Source organism: Auxenochlorella protothecoides (genome assembly GCF_000733215.1).
Source record: "Auxenochlorella protothecoides strain 0710 unplaced genomic scaffold scaffold52, whole genome shotgun sequence".
Taxonomy (NCBI): Eukaryota; Viridiplantae; Chlorophyta; class Trebouxiophyceae; order Chlorellales; family Chlorellaceae; genus Auxenochlorella; species Auxenochlorella protothecoides.
In genome coordinates, this window is record NW_011934159.1 from 62,982 (window position 1) to 76,758 (window position 13,777).

The 13,777-nt window shown below is 59.6% G+C and overlaps 5 protein-coding genes across 5 annotated transcripts; 3 read left to right on the plus strand and 2 right to left on the minus strand.

Moving 5' to 3' along the window:
- Nucleotides 1-649: 649 nt before the first annotated feature.
- F751_4381 (Nuclease C1) lies at nt 650-3,395 on the plus strand (the record flags this gene model as incomplete). The annotated part of the gene is made up of 6 exons (XM_011398070.1): nt 650-768; nt 938-1,263; nt 1,415-1,655; nt 2,662-2,866; nt 2,984-3,221; nt 3,358-3,395. 6 exons carry the CDS (start codon nt 650-652, stop codon nt 3,393-3,395), a joined length of 1,167 nt encoding a protein of 388 aa, XP_011396372.1.
- A 444-nt stretch (nt 3,396-3,839) lies between these two features.
- On the plus strand, nt 3,840-5,890 carry F751_4382 (Cyclin-H1-1; the record flags this gene model as incomplete). Its single annotated transcript, XM_011398071.1, has 6 exons — nt 3,840-3,896; nt 4,024-4,102; nt 4,385-4,590; nt 4,774-4,926; nt 5,504-5,749; nt 5,867-5,890. 6 exons carry the CDS (start codon nt 3,840-3,842, stop codon nt 5,888-5,890), a joined length of 765 nt encoding a protein of 254 aa, XP_011396373.1.
- Nucleotides 5,891-6,049: 159 nt separating this feature from the next.
- F751_4383 (hypothetical protein) lies at nt 6,050-6,611 on the minus strand (the record flags this gene model as incomplete). The annotated part of the gene is made up of 2 exons (XM_011398072.1): nt 6,050-6,310; nt 6,447-6,611. 2 exons carry the CDS (start codon nt 6,609-6,611, stop codon nt 6,050-6,052), a joined length of 426 nt encoding a protein of 141 aa, XP_011396374.1.
- A 911-nt stretch (nt 6,612-7,522) lies between these two features.
- Nucleotides 7,523-8,272, plus strand: F751_4384 (Deoxyuridine 5'-triphosphate nucleotidohydrolase; the record flags this gene model as incomplete). Its single annotated transcript, XM_011398073.1, has 3 exons — nt 7,523-7,683; nt 7,809-8,020; nt 8,136-8,272. 3 exons carry the CDS (start codon nt 7,523-7,525, stop codon nt 8,270-8,272), a joined length of 510 nt encoding a protein of 169 aa, XP_011396375.1.
- A 278-nt stretch (nt 8,273-8,550) lies between these two features.
- F751_4385 (Uncharacterized protein) lies at nt 8,551-13,100 on the minus strand (the record flags this gene model as incomplete). The annotated part of the gene is made up of 14 exons (XM_011398074.1): nt 8,551-8,794; nt 9,003-9,158; nt 9,599-9,681; nt 9,853-9,980; nt 10,177-10,261; nt 10,388-10,438; nt 10,583-10,818; nt 10,996-11,152; nt 11,290-11,361; nt 11,506-11,556; nt 11,727-11,867; nt 12,085-12,410; nt 12,624-12,753; nt 12,906-13,100. The coding sequence occupies 14 exons, from the start codon at nt 13,098-13,100 to the stop codon at nt 8,551-8,553; spliced, it is 2,055 nt and encodes a 684-aa protein (XP_011396376.1).
- Between the last annotated feature and the right edge of the window lie 677 nt (nt 13,101-13,777).

Sequence of the window (13,777 nt, forward strand, 5' to 3'; positions counted from 1 at the left end):
CGTTGGGATAGTGCCCATTGAGAGGCATGGCCAGGTCAGGAAGAGGGCGATGCCGCACTTTTGTTGATGATGTAATGCATGAGTATTGTTTTAAATCTATGAAAGCGTACATGGGGCCCTGACTCAGCCCTCACTCCATCCAGCCGGCTGGCGATTGGAGCCGTGGCGGGTGCGGCGGTGGGCGGAGCGCTCACCTTTGTAGTGGTACGTCGGCATCCTGCAAGGTCGTCGGTGGGACCAGGTCAGTATTTCCTTGAGGTGAAGCTTTCCTGCCCATCAGAATTCCTTACTGGGTCGGGTGGCCTCTCTTTCCTTGGCATGATATGGCCGTGAAATCTGTTGCATTCTTTGGCCTGCTGGTCCTCTGCAGCTTGAGGAGGGTGTCCCATTCTGCAATCTTCCTTCACGAAGCCTGTGGTCGCAATACTCAACAGGAAGCACTCCGTCCCCTTTACCTGGTCATGCCTCCCATCCCTGCCTCAAGCATGGTGTGGAGAGGGCCATCACTGAATCGGGGATGTAGCGCGAAGGGAGGGGAGGGTGTTGACCTCTTGGTCGTATTGTTCTGAACTGGCTCCTGTGCTTGCCCGAGTATTTGTGGAAGCATCCTCCACTCCCTCCTCCACCGCCTTCCCTCATAGGCCTGCCCATGTCCGATGGAATCCGCATGTACACCAACTTCATTGCCAGCATCGACACCCGGCTGAGGAACCCCAAGTGGGTGATAGAGCACCTCACCCGCTCCAAACTCAAGGGAGATGGCACCAGGTACGTGCTGCGCGTGTCAAGATCCCCAGGCCAGCCAGGCCACAAGTCTCCGTCGATGAATTACCCTGTGGGTGCCTCTCAGGCCTCCTGTTGCCTGTGATGTGGGGCACCACCAACCCCCGCGTTCAAGCATTCAACTCGCTGCCCTGGCGTTCCACCCTGCTCGCAGGAGCTCCTCTCAGTTCACCGAGGATGCGGGGGTGGGCGCCCGCTTCCGGGCCAAGCTGTCTGACTACCGCGGCACGGGCTACGATCGAGGCCACATGGCCCCCGCCAGCAACCACAAGGAGAGCCAGGGGTCCATGGACGAGACCTTCTCGCTCAGCAACATCGCGCCGCAGGTGGGCGGGGGCTTCAACCGCGACTACTGGGCGCGCTTCGAGCGCTTCGTCCAGGACACCACCAAGTCCTTTGACGATGTCTGGGTAGTCACGGGACCTCTCTACATCCCGCGGCCTGGCCCCAGCGGCTGGGTGCTGGAGCACCCCATGCTCGGTGGGTGTGGGGGAATGGTGGTGCAGGGGAGGACGGCGACAGAGTGTGGGAAGGGCATCGGGCAGGTGCTGCATTGAGCCCGCAGTCGCCCACCCCTGGTCACCAACAGGCCCCCATACCACCCCACCTGTACTGCCACAACCCTGCGCAGGCCAGCCCCCGCAGATGGTGGCCGTGCCCACCCACTTCTTCAAGGTGGTGCTGGCCGAGCAGGGGGACGCCTCCACCGCAGTGGCCGCCTTTGTCATGCCTAACTCGGCCATCCCCGCTGAGTACCCGCTGTCGGCCTTCTCGGTGCCGCTGACCTCCCTGGAGGAGGTCAGCGGCCTCACCTTCTTCCCCTCGCTGCTGGACGACGCACGGCGCATGGGCCTGGACGCCGCTGCGCTGAGGTGGCAGGCGCTGGGCAGGGCCGACGCGCAGCGCGCGCGCCTGGCGCCGGGGGCGAGCCCCCCCGCCCTCCTGCCCCCGCCGCCCTCGTTGCCGGGGAACGCCGTGGTCAAATCCGCCGTAGGGGCGGCTGTCACAGGTGAGGGAGCATGGATTTTTTTTTCGGGCCAGCGCTGCACGTGGCAGTGAAGGGGAGGAGGAGGTGAGGGGGGAGCGATTCTGTGAACACCTGTGGTGGAAACCGTGGCGTTGAGGACCATGTAAATATATGATTGTGACCGTAACTGAATGAGGTGTGCTCGGTGTACGCGTGCCAGTGGTGAGTGTCGCTGTGGACGCCCTTGATTATGAGGATCCGCTCCCTCCTGTGTGCTTCTGTGTGACAGGTTGAGCCGACCACCTCCCCACACCCCATACACTTCTTGCAGCTGTCTTCCAGGGCTCCAACCCTGCACACCTCTGCGACAAGCTGCAGTGCCGGCTCCCGGCGGAGGACTTCTGGAAGGGGCCGGGGGGAGGTGCGAGCCGGGATCGGAAGCTGCAGCGAAGTCAAAGCGCAAAGTTCTAGCCATCGGCGCAAAGGAGGAAGGAGCGGGCAACTTCTTTTGTGCACCCCCTCAACTCTGTGCTCTCATGTCTTGTAATTCATTAACATACTGCACATGCATCCCCCAGGAGCTGGAGCACAGCTCACCTGTGCCGAAGCATCCTGGGCGGTTGCTCAGAGCGGTTGGGTAACAACCATATGAAGAAAACGTGAATACCGCTAGCAGGTTCCCGCCCCAGTCAGATTTTTTTGGAATCAACGGAGCGCGTTCAATCTGCTTGTAAAGCACAGGCCGAGGCCTGATCGCCATCAATTTCATAATTATCGATCTTTTAATCACCACATAGCGAAGCCTCTGTCCCTCAGATCCCCCGTCCACCGATCAACGCATAGTCCTGACCAACCGCTGCGATGGCATCCCCACGCGTCCTCATCTTCGCTTTCGCTCTGGCGCTTGCCAGCAGCACCATGGCTGTCCCATCCAAGCTGGCCATCGTCAGGTCATGCGGTAACCTGCACGTCACTGCCTCGTGGTCGTCCGGGCTGTGCGCGAACATCGTCGCTCGCAACACCCTCAACGAGACCTCCACCTCCTGGGCAGCTCTGCTGTCCGTGTCCGGCATCACCATCACCTCTGGTCCCACCGGCATCGGCGCCCCTGAGATGGTGCGTTGCATTGCACGGCATCGGGAGGCCGCCGGAACCGTTGGGATTTGAAATGTGGGGGTGATCGCCAGGCCACGTGAGTGTGTACTTCAAACAGCCACCCCGACCTTGTCGCAGATCGACTCCGAGACCTGGGCGATCCTGCCCATCGACGGCACGCAGCAGAAGATTCAGGCAAAGAACACCATCACCATCAACTTCTGCGGTGTCACTGATGCCCCCGAGGAGGTTGTCGCGAGCCTGGAGACCGTGTTTGGCCATGGCCCCAACTTTACCACCCAGGATGCTGCCAACAAGTTGAGCTCCGGCTACTGCCCCTTCCTGCCCGTCGTGTCCCCTCCCCCTCCTCCCCACGGTGAGATACTAGTGTCGTTGCTCCATCTGCATCAGGCAAAGGGGCTACGTTGATTGGTAGCTCCAGTTGCCTTGCGGCTGGCAGCCAGGGTCATGTGCAACCACGTCACTCTCAATCCCCCCTTCCATCCCCGCAGATGTGCCTGCCCCCGCCCCCGAGTCTGATTTCGAGTGAAGCAGTGTGACCATGGGACATGGGTGGCGATAGGGTGCATTGCACTGGCTCTGTGACCACCCTCTTCACTCCTGTGATCTTTTGCTGAGAAAGCAGCGTCACAGATCATGAGTCCTGAGCAATGTCTGCCCCGTATAATGTAAATGCCATTCAGAGCCTATCGACTAAAGCCGAAGTGAGGAGGGATTCCCGAAGTTTGTCGGGGTGTGCGGGTTTCCGGGGACCTAATCAGGGTGTGCGACGGAAGCCCTGTCAATATTCGCAGGAGGACTCGTACGGGGCATAATCCGATTGGGCCATCATAAAAGTAGAAACATCGCGTGCTGGAGTTGGTCTCAGACGGGGATGCCCCCCTGAGACTCGTAGTCGTACACATACTCACCTTCGCTCTGCGACATCGTTTCAACGATGCTCATGCCTTCAATGCACATTTAGCTGAATAGCATGAAGTATAAGGAATCCAGCCAATGCGATCGCTGGGTGTTCACAAACGAGCAGCTGGTGAGACACGGAGGTGGCTAATACTTGCAGGCTGGGGTGTGGCCCCGCGGTGAGCCGCGTTCTTCCCCTTGCTATGCTGCACACGGATCGAGATGGGCCTTCACCGCTTTCTCCTTCCCATCGACAGGCTGAGCTGCGGGGGGCCAAGCTAGAGAGCACCCTGCGGGTCTTGACACAGGTGCTTTTGCGGAGGCGGTGGGTCAGAGGTGGTGAATTGACACTTGCACTCTGGAGATGGGCAGCACTGGTGCACAGCAAGCATGCCTGGGCTTTATGTGTGCCCATGTCTTCCTGCACAGGCACAGGAGTCCTCCTCACAGGCCTCGGGCAGTGGCAATGGGGACACACCGCCGCCAGCAGGCAAGTGCTACCGGCAAACGCTGGTCCTCAGTGGCATTGAGCTGCGTAATTGAAGCAAGGCTTACGTCAGTCCACACTGCACGTAGATCATCGCAGGCTGAACCCCTTCCCCTGCCATGCATGCGCAGACCTTGCCCCGCCCTCCCTGGAGGAGCAGGAGCTGCTGCTGCGGTACTACGGCTCCAAGCTGCAGGCCATCTGCGCCGAGCTGAAGCTGCCGCGCAAGGTGCTCGGCACCTGCGTCACCTTCCTCAAGCGCATGTACGTGCACAGCTGCGTGCTGGAGGTGGACCCCCAGACCATCTTCCTGACCTGCCTCTACCTGGCGTGTAAGGTGGGTTTGGTTTTCCTTTGGGGAGTAGGGGACCCGGGCACCAGCCCAGTTGGACAACGGGAGGAGGTGCATTGGTGCGCTGTGTCAGCCCATCTTCGCAGGGGGCTACACGTGCATGTGCATCACTGAGTGTGGTCCATGCACCAATCAGGTAGTCCCACCACCATTTCTCCACTGGCACAGACGGAGGAGAGCTACATCTCGGCCGCTGAGCTGGGGCGCTTGTCAGGCATGCGGGCCGAGATTGTGCTGGGGACAGAGCTGACCCTGCTTCAGGGCCTGAAGTTCGACCTGATTGTCTTCTCGCCCTTCAACGCCATAGAGGGCTTCATGCAGGTGATGGTCGGGGAGCCTGAGGAAAGCGTGTCTGGATTTTGTGTTCCGAGGCGATTGCAGGGGTCCAATTCCTCCGCTTGGTCCGCTGAAGATGGAAGAATAAGGAGGCAGTACACTTCAATGGCTCCTCAGACTCTTTCCAACCCCCCCTTCCCCTTCTTGCATTCTCCATCATCCTGGCCCTCAGGTCATTCAAGAAAGGGCACAGATTCCAGGTGCTGTGGAGCCTGCCCTTCTTGGCTTGCAAAAAAGCACGGCCGACAGGGCACGACGTGCTGCCCTCGCAGCTGCCGACGCGCTGATGCTGACGGATGCCCCACTCCTCTTCACGCCAGGCCAGCTGGCCCTGGCGGCTCTGCGGTCCGGCTTTCACAAGGTTGTTTGTGATGGGGCACATGATCATGCTGTGGGCCAGCTGGATGCGGGAGTGCGGAACAGTATTTGGCCATGAATGGAGCTCAGGGTAATCCAGAGAGCCTTTCATTACATTGCCCAAGCTCGTTTTTATTCAGCACAAGCCTGCAGGCCGACCCAGGCGCCTTCTCCAGCCCTAGCTTCCCATCCTCCATGAACACAGGCTGGTATCAAGATCCAAAACCCTGCGGCTCTTGTGCTGTCGCCCGACGAGCAGCCGGAGGAGACGGTCCACAAGCTGGCTGCCGTGCTCAGATCCATCGATGAGCTGGGGGCACTGGGCTCAGCGACACTCGACCTGGAGGAAATTGCAGCGATCGATCGCAGGGTGAAGGCCTGCCGCGCCGTCCTGAGCGAGACCAGCCGCAAGGCCGCCAAGGGCAAACCATCTGGCAAGAGCGGCACAAAGGTGGGAAGGCCTTGGATATCTGTGAGAGTGGGATGCAGGAAGGTCTTGACGGGGTTCCTGACCATGGCGGGGTCCATCGATGTGTGTCAGCCCGCTGCAACGTGCACCTTTGTGCAGGAAGCGATCGCTGCAAAGGCTTGAGCTACAACCGTGACTCGCCCAGCACCGCGGCCTCGGCAGCGCTGTCCCTTTGCACCAGCTCCGCTGGAGCAGTCGGCGTGGGTACATCATGAAGTGAAGCCTGAGGGTGCGCCGTCCACAGGGCGGTCCTCCCCCGCGTCACTGCAGTCACGCGCCGTCTCACTCCGCTTGCACCCCCGTGTCTGTGTACCGCGGCGGCTCGAATGCACCGGCCTGTCCCAGGAAAGCGCGCGCAAAGGCCAGCCCGTCGGCCGTGGGGTCTGTGAACGCCAGCCTGCCTCTCGGCAGTCGACAGGACAGCGCGGCATCGACCCCCAGCACCGCCTCCAGCAGTCGGCTGGCGACGCCTCTGCGGCGCGCTGAGGCGCGCACCCACACCGCGCGCACGCCGACATGGGAGTGGCCCGGCGGCGAGTGCCCCTGCGTCGGGGCGGAGCGGCCATGGCTGATGGGTGCCACCTGTTCGTCCAGGTGGACACAGGTGCATGCCAACATCCGTATAAACGCAGCATGCTGCCTTGCTTCTGTGCCAGGAGGATCATGCCAAGGGCTGTACCTGAGTGGGATGGTCGTCTGAAGGCTGAGCGGCCAGGCGGACGAGCCGTCGCTCCGCCCAGACCGCCCCCAGGACGTGCTTGGACTCCTGGACGACATACAACCACAGTCGCGGCCGGGTGCGCCCAAGCCATGCGGCATCCAGCCCCATCTCCCGAGCCAGCATTGCTGTGAGGGTCTGGGACAGAGGTACAGGGCATGTTTGCATTCGTTATCATGCACTAGGTTGCCTGATGTCAGATGCAGCTCCCTCGATACCACCAGTATAGCCTTGTTGATGCACCCATCTCGATTCCAAGCAAGCTTGAAGTACCTGGGCTTGGGAAGCGTCGTGGGGGACTTGTATGATGGAGGCATCGGCGTCAGACCAGACCGTAGTGTGGCCCTTGCCTGCCCTGTACACTGCTGGCCTGCACGCCTTGGCGTGATGCTGGCGATGCAGGGCCTCGTCATCTGGCTGGCCGGGGGAGTAGGTGAGGCCGCAGGATGGGCATTGCACGAAGTGGAAGCTGCGCTGCCCCAGGTCTAGGAAGGACTGGCGCAGGGTGGCACTTGCACCGTTCCTAGGCGCAGCACTGGAAGCTGTTGGCAAGGCTGGCTGTGGGCTGGCGACAGGAATCGATTCTGCCACGGGTCTGTGAGGAGCATTGAGAGGGCATACTTGTCTGCATTCGAAAGGATATCATTTATGTGCACGAACAAACTCTCACGCAAAGTCGACCTACCGGGGCCGCTTCCGTGTGAAGCAAATAGGTGCCGCCATTCAGACGGATCCCAATACCTCGGCAGGGCGACCCAAGTTTGAGGTGGTCAGTGCATAATGATGCTGGAAATCTCCCATATCTTTTGGCTTCGAAAGGTGACATCCAGGCGATGCGGGAACATCTGCTCGTGCAGAGTTTGTATTCCAGATCTCACCAGGACGCCGCGCGCCCTTAAGATTCAATTTTTTACCTCGCACTATGAGGCTGGTCGATGCTGATATCGATGCTCGGAATTAGTCCTTTACCAGCATCCAGAGTCCCTGTACCTCGCCGATCATTGTGGTGCTTGCAACGTGGGCATCGCTCGTTAAGAATGACCGTTCCGAGTGTGGCTGCACATGACGGGTCTGTCCCACCCCCCTCCAAGCTGATCAAGACCGGGCATGCGCCTGCCCTTCTCGTCAAGAAACTATCCGAGTACGCTGTGCTTCCGAAGCGAGGCTCAGTGGGAGCTGCAGGCTACGACCTGGCCAGGTGCATGTTGGGAAGGGTGGTTGAATTGGACGTAGGTGGTGTAGCTTAGTGGAGCAGGTCGACTCGGCACAGGGGTTGCTACAAGGCTGACACCAGCCGCATCCTGCTGAATCCTTCACTTGCAGTGCTGAGGATGTTGTGATCCCGGCTCGGGGCAAGGGCGTCGCCAAGACTGACCTCAGCATCGCCTGTCCTCCTGGGACGTATGCGCGCGTGGCCCCGCGCTCCGGCCTCGCAGTGAAGAACTTCATAGACACCGGCGCTGGCGTGGTGGACGAGGACTACAGAGGCAATGTGGGGGTGGTCCTTTTCAACCACAGCGACGTCGACTTCCATGGTGGGCTGTGCCTGCTGGGCTGGGGTGCCAGCTGGCAGGGTGGGCGATGCCTGTTTCGACCTCACCGGCATGTATACTGGGTCTCTCCACATCTTTCATGCCCTGCTCAATGCAGTGAAGCGTGGCGACCGTGTGGCACAGCTCATCCTGGAGGTCATCCAGACCCCGGAGGTGGAGGAGGTGGCAGAGCTCCCCACCACAGTGCGCGGCGCTGGGGGCTACGGATCGACGGGGGTCAGCGTGGCGCTCTAGAATGCTGCTACATTGAGGACGTGGAGTGCAACCTTCCCAGGGCACAACCTTTATCAGTGCTCTGATTGGAGAGCATCTGCCTGTGTACAGTACTGGGACAGTTTTATTCAAAGAATGATGAGGCAAGGGGTGCAAGACTGGCCCGGAGGTTGAGTGGAGGTCTACTCCTGCCGGGCCAGCGTGGTGACAGCCTCCACATGAGGGACTGCACCCACTAGACAACGCCTGGCCGCGCCTGGCAATCCCATGCCACTCCAAGGGCCGCCTGCACCACCTCGTCAGTCGTAGCCGGCTCCCCGCCGCAGCGCGCGGGCCGCCACGCGGCTGAGCAGGCGCTGGCCGAGGTCGGGGGCCATGCGGGCCGCGACGGACGCCAGCTGCGGCTCCAGCCCACGCAGCAGGTCCAGGTCAAGCGAGCCCGGCCCCGCATCGCGGCCAGACAGGTAGGCCACGACCCGCGACATGCTCTGCATGATTTGCTCGTCCTCGGGGCTGACCTGGGGCGCCAGCACCGAGAGCAGCCTGCCAGGGCATGTGGGGGGGGAGGGGAGGGGGCTCTTAGATCTGCACATCGTGCTGACAAGGGGGGGTGGTTTGCTGGAGGGTGGCGGTGAGGTGTCTGTGGCTTGGGGAGTGCCATTGCGTCAGGTACCCTGAGGGCTCCCAACAGCCTGCCCACCCCCAAGAGCTCAGCAGGTTGTGCAGCACCATGTCCACCACCCCACCCCACCTGTTTGCGCCTGGCAGTCCAAAGGGCGGCAGCGGCACCCTGCTCATCGCCAGCATGACGCTCCGAAGCTGGGTCCGGGTCGCGGCGTCCACAGTCTTGACGATCTCGTCCAGCAGGAACTCACGGAAAAAGCTTCCCTCCGGCGACAGGAGGAACCTGCGAGCAGAGCAGGGATTCGAGGTGACAGGTGGGGCCCTACTCACAGTGTGGGGTGCAGCAATCCCAAGCATCGAGTATGTCCCTGCGAGAAGAGCCAAGCAGTGCAGAGTGCCGAGCGACGATATCTGCTGCATGCATTGGCTGACACCTGGCCAAGGCATCGATTGTCCATGCTGCCCTTCCCTTACCGGAGTGCTTCCCGCCGTTTCTCTGTCTCCAGGGCTGCATCTATTGAGGCAGAGACAGGTGCAAGGGGAGCCGCCATGGAGCTGGCAGGCACACCATTGTGTCGCGCCAGATTCCCAGCTGCTCCATGTCCATAGGATGCCTGTGCGTTGTGGGGGCTCAGCCCCGCTGCGGGGACCACCTGGACACTGCTGCTCCGCAGATTAGTGGCGGGGACAAAGTGCTCCAAGCCCAGGTTACCCTGTGCCGACTTAGAAGCCAGTGTGAAGCTCTCGTACGCATCCAGCAGGTCGATGAGGCGGGTGGAATCAAATACGCGGCTCTTGCCATAAATCTGTGACGAGGAGTGGTCGTGAGGGCCAGTGGCGAGAGTGGGCTCGACTGTGGGTTGGCATGGTGACAGTCATCTTCGGCCAGGCAGACGGGGACCGATCAACAGCGCCCTTGCACCAACAGAGGGAGCACAGAGCTGTCGAGATGCCAGCATTCACTCCTCAAAACCCACCATATAGCGTAGGGCGGCCCTGAGGCGTGGCGAATTATCAGTCATGAGCCGCTTGGCGATGTATGGGAAGGCCTCGTCCACCAGTGCAAAGTCTGGGTCCCCGACCAAAGCAATCCCTTCCAGCACGCCTGTGACATGTCGATCGAAGAGCGTGGACCGGTCAGTGACGATGGGTATAGCACATCAAGGATGCTGAAAGGTGTGTCATGATCGATTCTATCCCTTTCCCAGGAGCACCAAGGTCAGATGCATCCCTGGAGCTCGCCACCCTCCGAATGGAATCCAGACATTTGTGCACGAGAATAAAAGACATTTCCTGCTCACCGATTGCTCGGATGATGAGTGCAAAGTATGGTGGAATGCGGAAGGGGTAGTCGAAGGTAATTTGTGCCAGATCAGCAGACAGACCCTGCATAGTTGAAACAAGTGGTTGGTGGGGCTGAAATTGAGCCTGGAATAAGCTGCAAGCGTCACAAGGAGCTTCATCGGCTTATCATGCAGATTTAGCGCACAAGGTGTCCTCGCTCTACCCTACCTGGAAGTTTATGTTCTTGGCGCCACCGCCCTCAAGTGCTTGATCAAATACCTGGGTGTGGATACCGGAGTATAAGGATGTAGATCGACCATCACTAGACATAGAACGCAGTAAAACCACCCGCCTGCACGAGCTGCTCCATCAAAGCACCCCAACATCCCTCACACATCCCTCCTGTCAAAGCAGCACACTCACTTTGCTCAAAACAGGCAGGATGGGGGAAAGGTTGGTCCCCGGTGGAATGAACCCCAGGGTCACAAAGTCCTGAACAATGGCCTCGTAGTCCCTGTGGATGAGGTGGCTGACTGCCTCAATCATCCCCACACGAATGTCCTCGTCCACCTGGGTCATCAACCCAAAGTCCAGAATGGCCAGCCTGCCATCTGGGGTCCGTATGAGGTTTCCAGGGTGCGGGTCGGCGTGGAAGAAGCCTGTGGGACGAAGAACGTCCACAGAGGTGAGTGACAGTGGCCAAGTGCACAGTGGCCCAAGCATCACCCTTGCCAGGCGGGGAACATGGGCCCACGTGACATTGAAACAAAATCCTTCCGTCAGGATGACCCTCCTCAGATACACTGGCATTCCAGCCAGGTTCACCCTTCACCTACCTGTCTCAAGGAGCTGCTTGAGGTAGCAGATGACGCCCAGGTTCACGAGGCTCCCCACATCGCTCTCTCTGCTCTGACTCAGCTTCTCGCCCTCCAGCCACGAGGTGGTAAGCACTCGCCGCGATGTGTACTCAGGAAATGTCCGAGGGACCACTACCTGCACAGGAAAGGGGGGGGGGGGGACGTCGATGTCTTGCTGCTGGTTGGAGTGCAAAACCATACAGTAAGTATTCCTTCTAATAATCACCCCTGCTGCAAAGGGTGAGTAGCAAGAAAGGTCTGGCAACAATATACCTGTGGGAGATCCTCCCGCATCTGGTCTGCAAAGATGAGTCCGTTCTGCCCCTCCTTGATGTAGTCCAGCTCCTGATGCACGATGGGATGATTGGCCACACAATGTCAACTTCACAGAAAGCCCTGTCGAACAGCCTAGACACACTTCGAGCGCCTGAGCATGCATCTTCCTAGTAGCACTGCAGGGATATATCCGCCGCTCGCCGTGCAACACACCTCAAAGAAGCGAGCTGCCCACTCATCCAGAAGAGCCACAAGGTCAAGACGCTGAGGAATGGGCAAGGAGAGGATTATGGTAAGGACAGCTGCGTAGTTTTTAGGAAGATGTATCTGCTCATGTACAACCAGCACGCAAGCGCTCTGAGCTCATGTTCCAAGCATCCGCAGCCGCCCGCAACACCCCTGCATTCCAATCTCCGCTCCCCAGCAGCACCCACCGCCGTGATCTTTGGAAAGTTCCTGAGAAACGTCCCAAGCTCCCTGAGGATGTACAGGTCCACAGTCACGGTCTCCAGAACGTACGGCCTCTGGACCTTGACGGCCACCGCCTCCCCGGTGTGCAGCCGCCCCTTGTACACCTGGCATTGAGATTGACAGATTCGAAGGTGGGTTGAAGCAACTTCGTCAGAGTCTATGAGGCTGGGGAAACGCAGTGAATATCAATGTCATGCTTCTGAAATGGACCCAAGGCAACTCTTCAGCCCCCTTTAGTGCACTCTCGCAGCCACCCATCGGCGCTTCCCATCCCCATCGGCGCTTCCCATCCCCATCTGCGCTTCCCATCCCCATCTGCACCTGGCCCAGCGAGGCTGCCGCCACCGGCTCCGGCGTCAGCTCGGCATACACCTCCGTCCAGGGCCGGCCCAGCTCCGTAGAGAGCATGGCCATGGCGATGCCCGAGTCGAAGCTGGGCACCTTGTCGCACAGCTTCTGCATCTCTACCATAGCGGCAGGTGGGAGCACGTCGGGGCGGATACTCAGCGCCTGACCCAGCTTGATGTAGGCAGGGCCCAGGGAGGTTAGGATGCCGCGCAGGCGGATGGCGTGCACCACTGCATTGTCCCGCAGCGTCCCGGCCAGCGCGTCCCGCCCCAAGCTGAATAGGAAGCCGGCGCCGATGGCTGTTGGGGGGAAAGGGGAGGGGTGGAGAGAGCGAAGTGGGTTCTGCAGGGTTGTAAGTGTGGACAGCGGAGGCAGGTTCTTAGTACAACTCCTTGTGCGTTTCAAACCTGCCTAAAGAGTGAAACATCGACCCGACGTGGGCTAGCACCCTACAAGACCTTTACCCTGCACACCAACTGTCCTGCACCACCTTGTCCACCATCCAAACTCACTGAGGAGCTGGGTGATGCGCCTGCAGACGGCCACGGGCCTCCTGCCCCAGTACAGCTGGATGCCGGCGGGAGAGTACACCTGGGGCAGCTGCTCTTCATCCACGCCATCCACCATCTCCAGCAGTTGCATCTGCAGGGCAGAGCAGTGGTGCTTGGTGGAGACGCTGATGTGTGATCAAGTCAACAGTTCTCCATTCACTGGCCAGCCTGCATCACCACGCCTGGCATGGCCAACTTCTGCTGCAGTGCATGCATTCCCCGCCATGCCTGCACGAGGCTGACCTGGACGTCGTTCTCTGCAAAGTCAGATTGGGAAAGGTTCTTGCCCCTCAACCCCGCCATGAGCACTGCCAGGTCCTTGTTGTCCTCCATCTGGCCCCGCATGCGCTTCATCTCCAGCGCCATGTCCTTCATTGATGCTGTCTGGTAAGGGTTATAGATGGGGCAGGTCAGTTCCAGCGTTCTGCAGCTGACCATGAACCGGCCTCAAGCCCAGCTGCCAGCCGATCCCCCCCTTTCGTGTGCGGACCTTCGTCCCCGTCGCCTCTCGCATGGCGACATGGGGCACGACATGGAGCCTCCTCTTCAAGACGATGCCACGATCCGTTGATGTTGTGGCTGTAAAGCACGTCGAGCAGGGCCGAGGAGTGGTCGTGGCCGGCTTGCCGACCAGGGTGAGCTGGGAGGAGTGGCTGGACATGGAGCTATGCACGTGGCTAGTCCTCCATGGGAATATAAGCTCCGGTGAACAAGCACTCGATTCTAATGTTGGAGAATAAATCAGGATAATGAGCTTTGGGAGGCGCTCTGTCTTGTCTCGAACACAGGAATATGGAGTTTTGAGGCTGCGAAGTCGGGGCATCCTCGGCCTCTGGTTAACCCCTGTGCGTTATTCCGCGCGCGAATCTCCAGGGGCGGGCAATCAACCCTTCCCCCCTGTTCAAAGATCTGGGATGTAGACATCTGACAGAACCTTCATATCACATCCTGAAGTTGATTCCTTTACATGCGCTGTGAAGTCGGTAGGTTTTGGATGTTTTGTTACTTCATGAAGAATAAATGACATTGGACGCTTGAAAACCTGCATCAAACTTAGGTTCATGATAATCCCACAAGTTTTGTTGCTACTTGTCAGGATGAATGAGATGCCATTG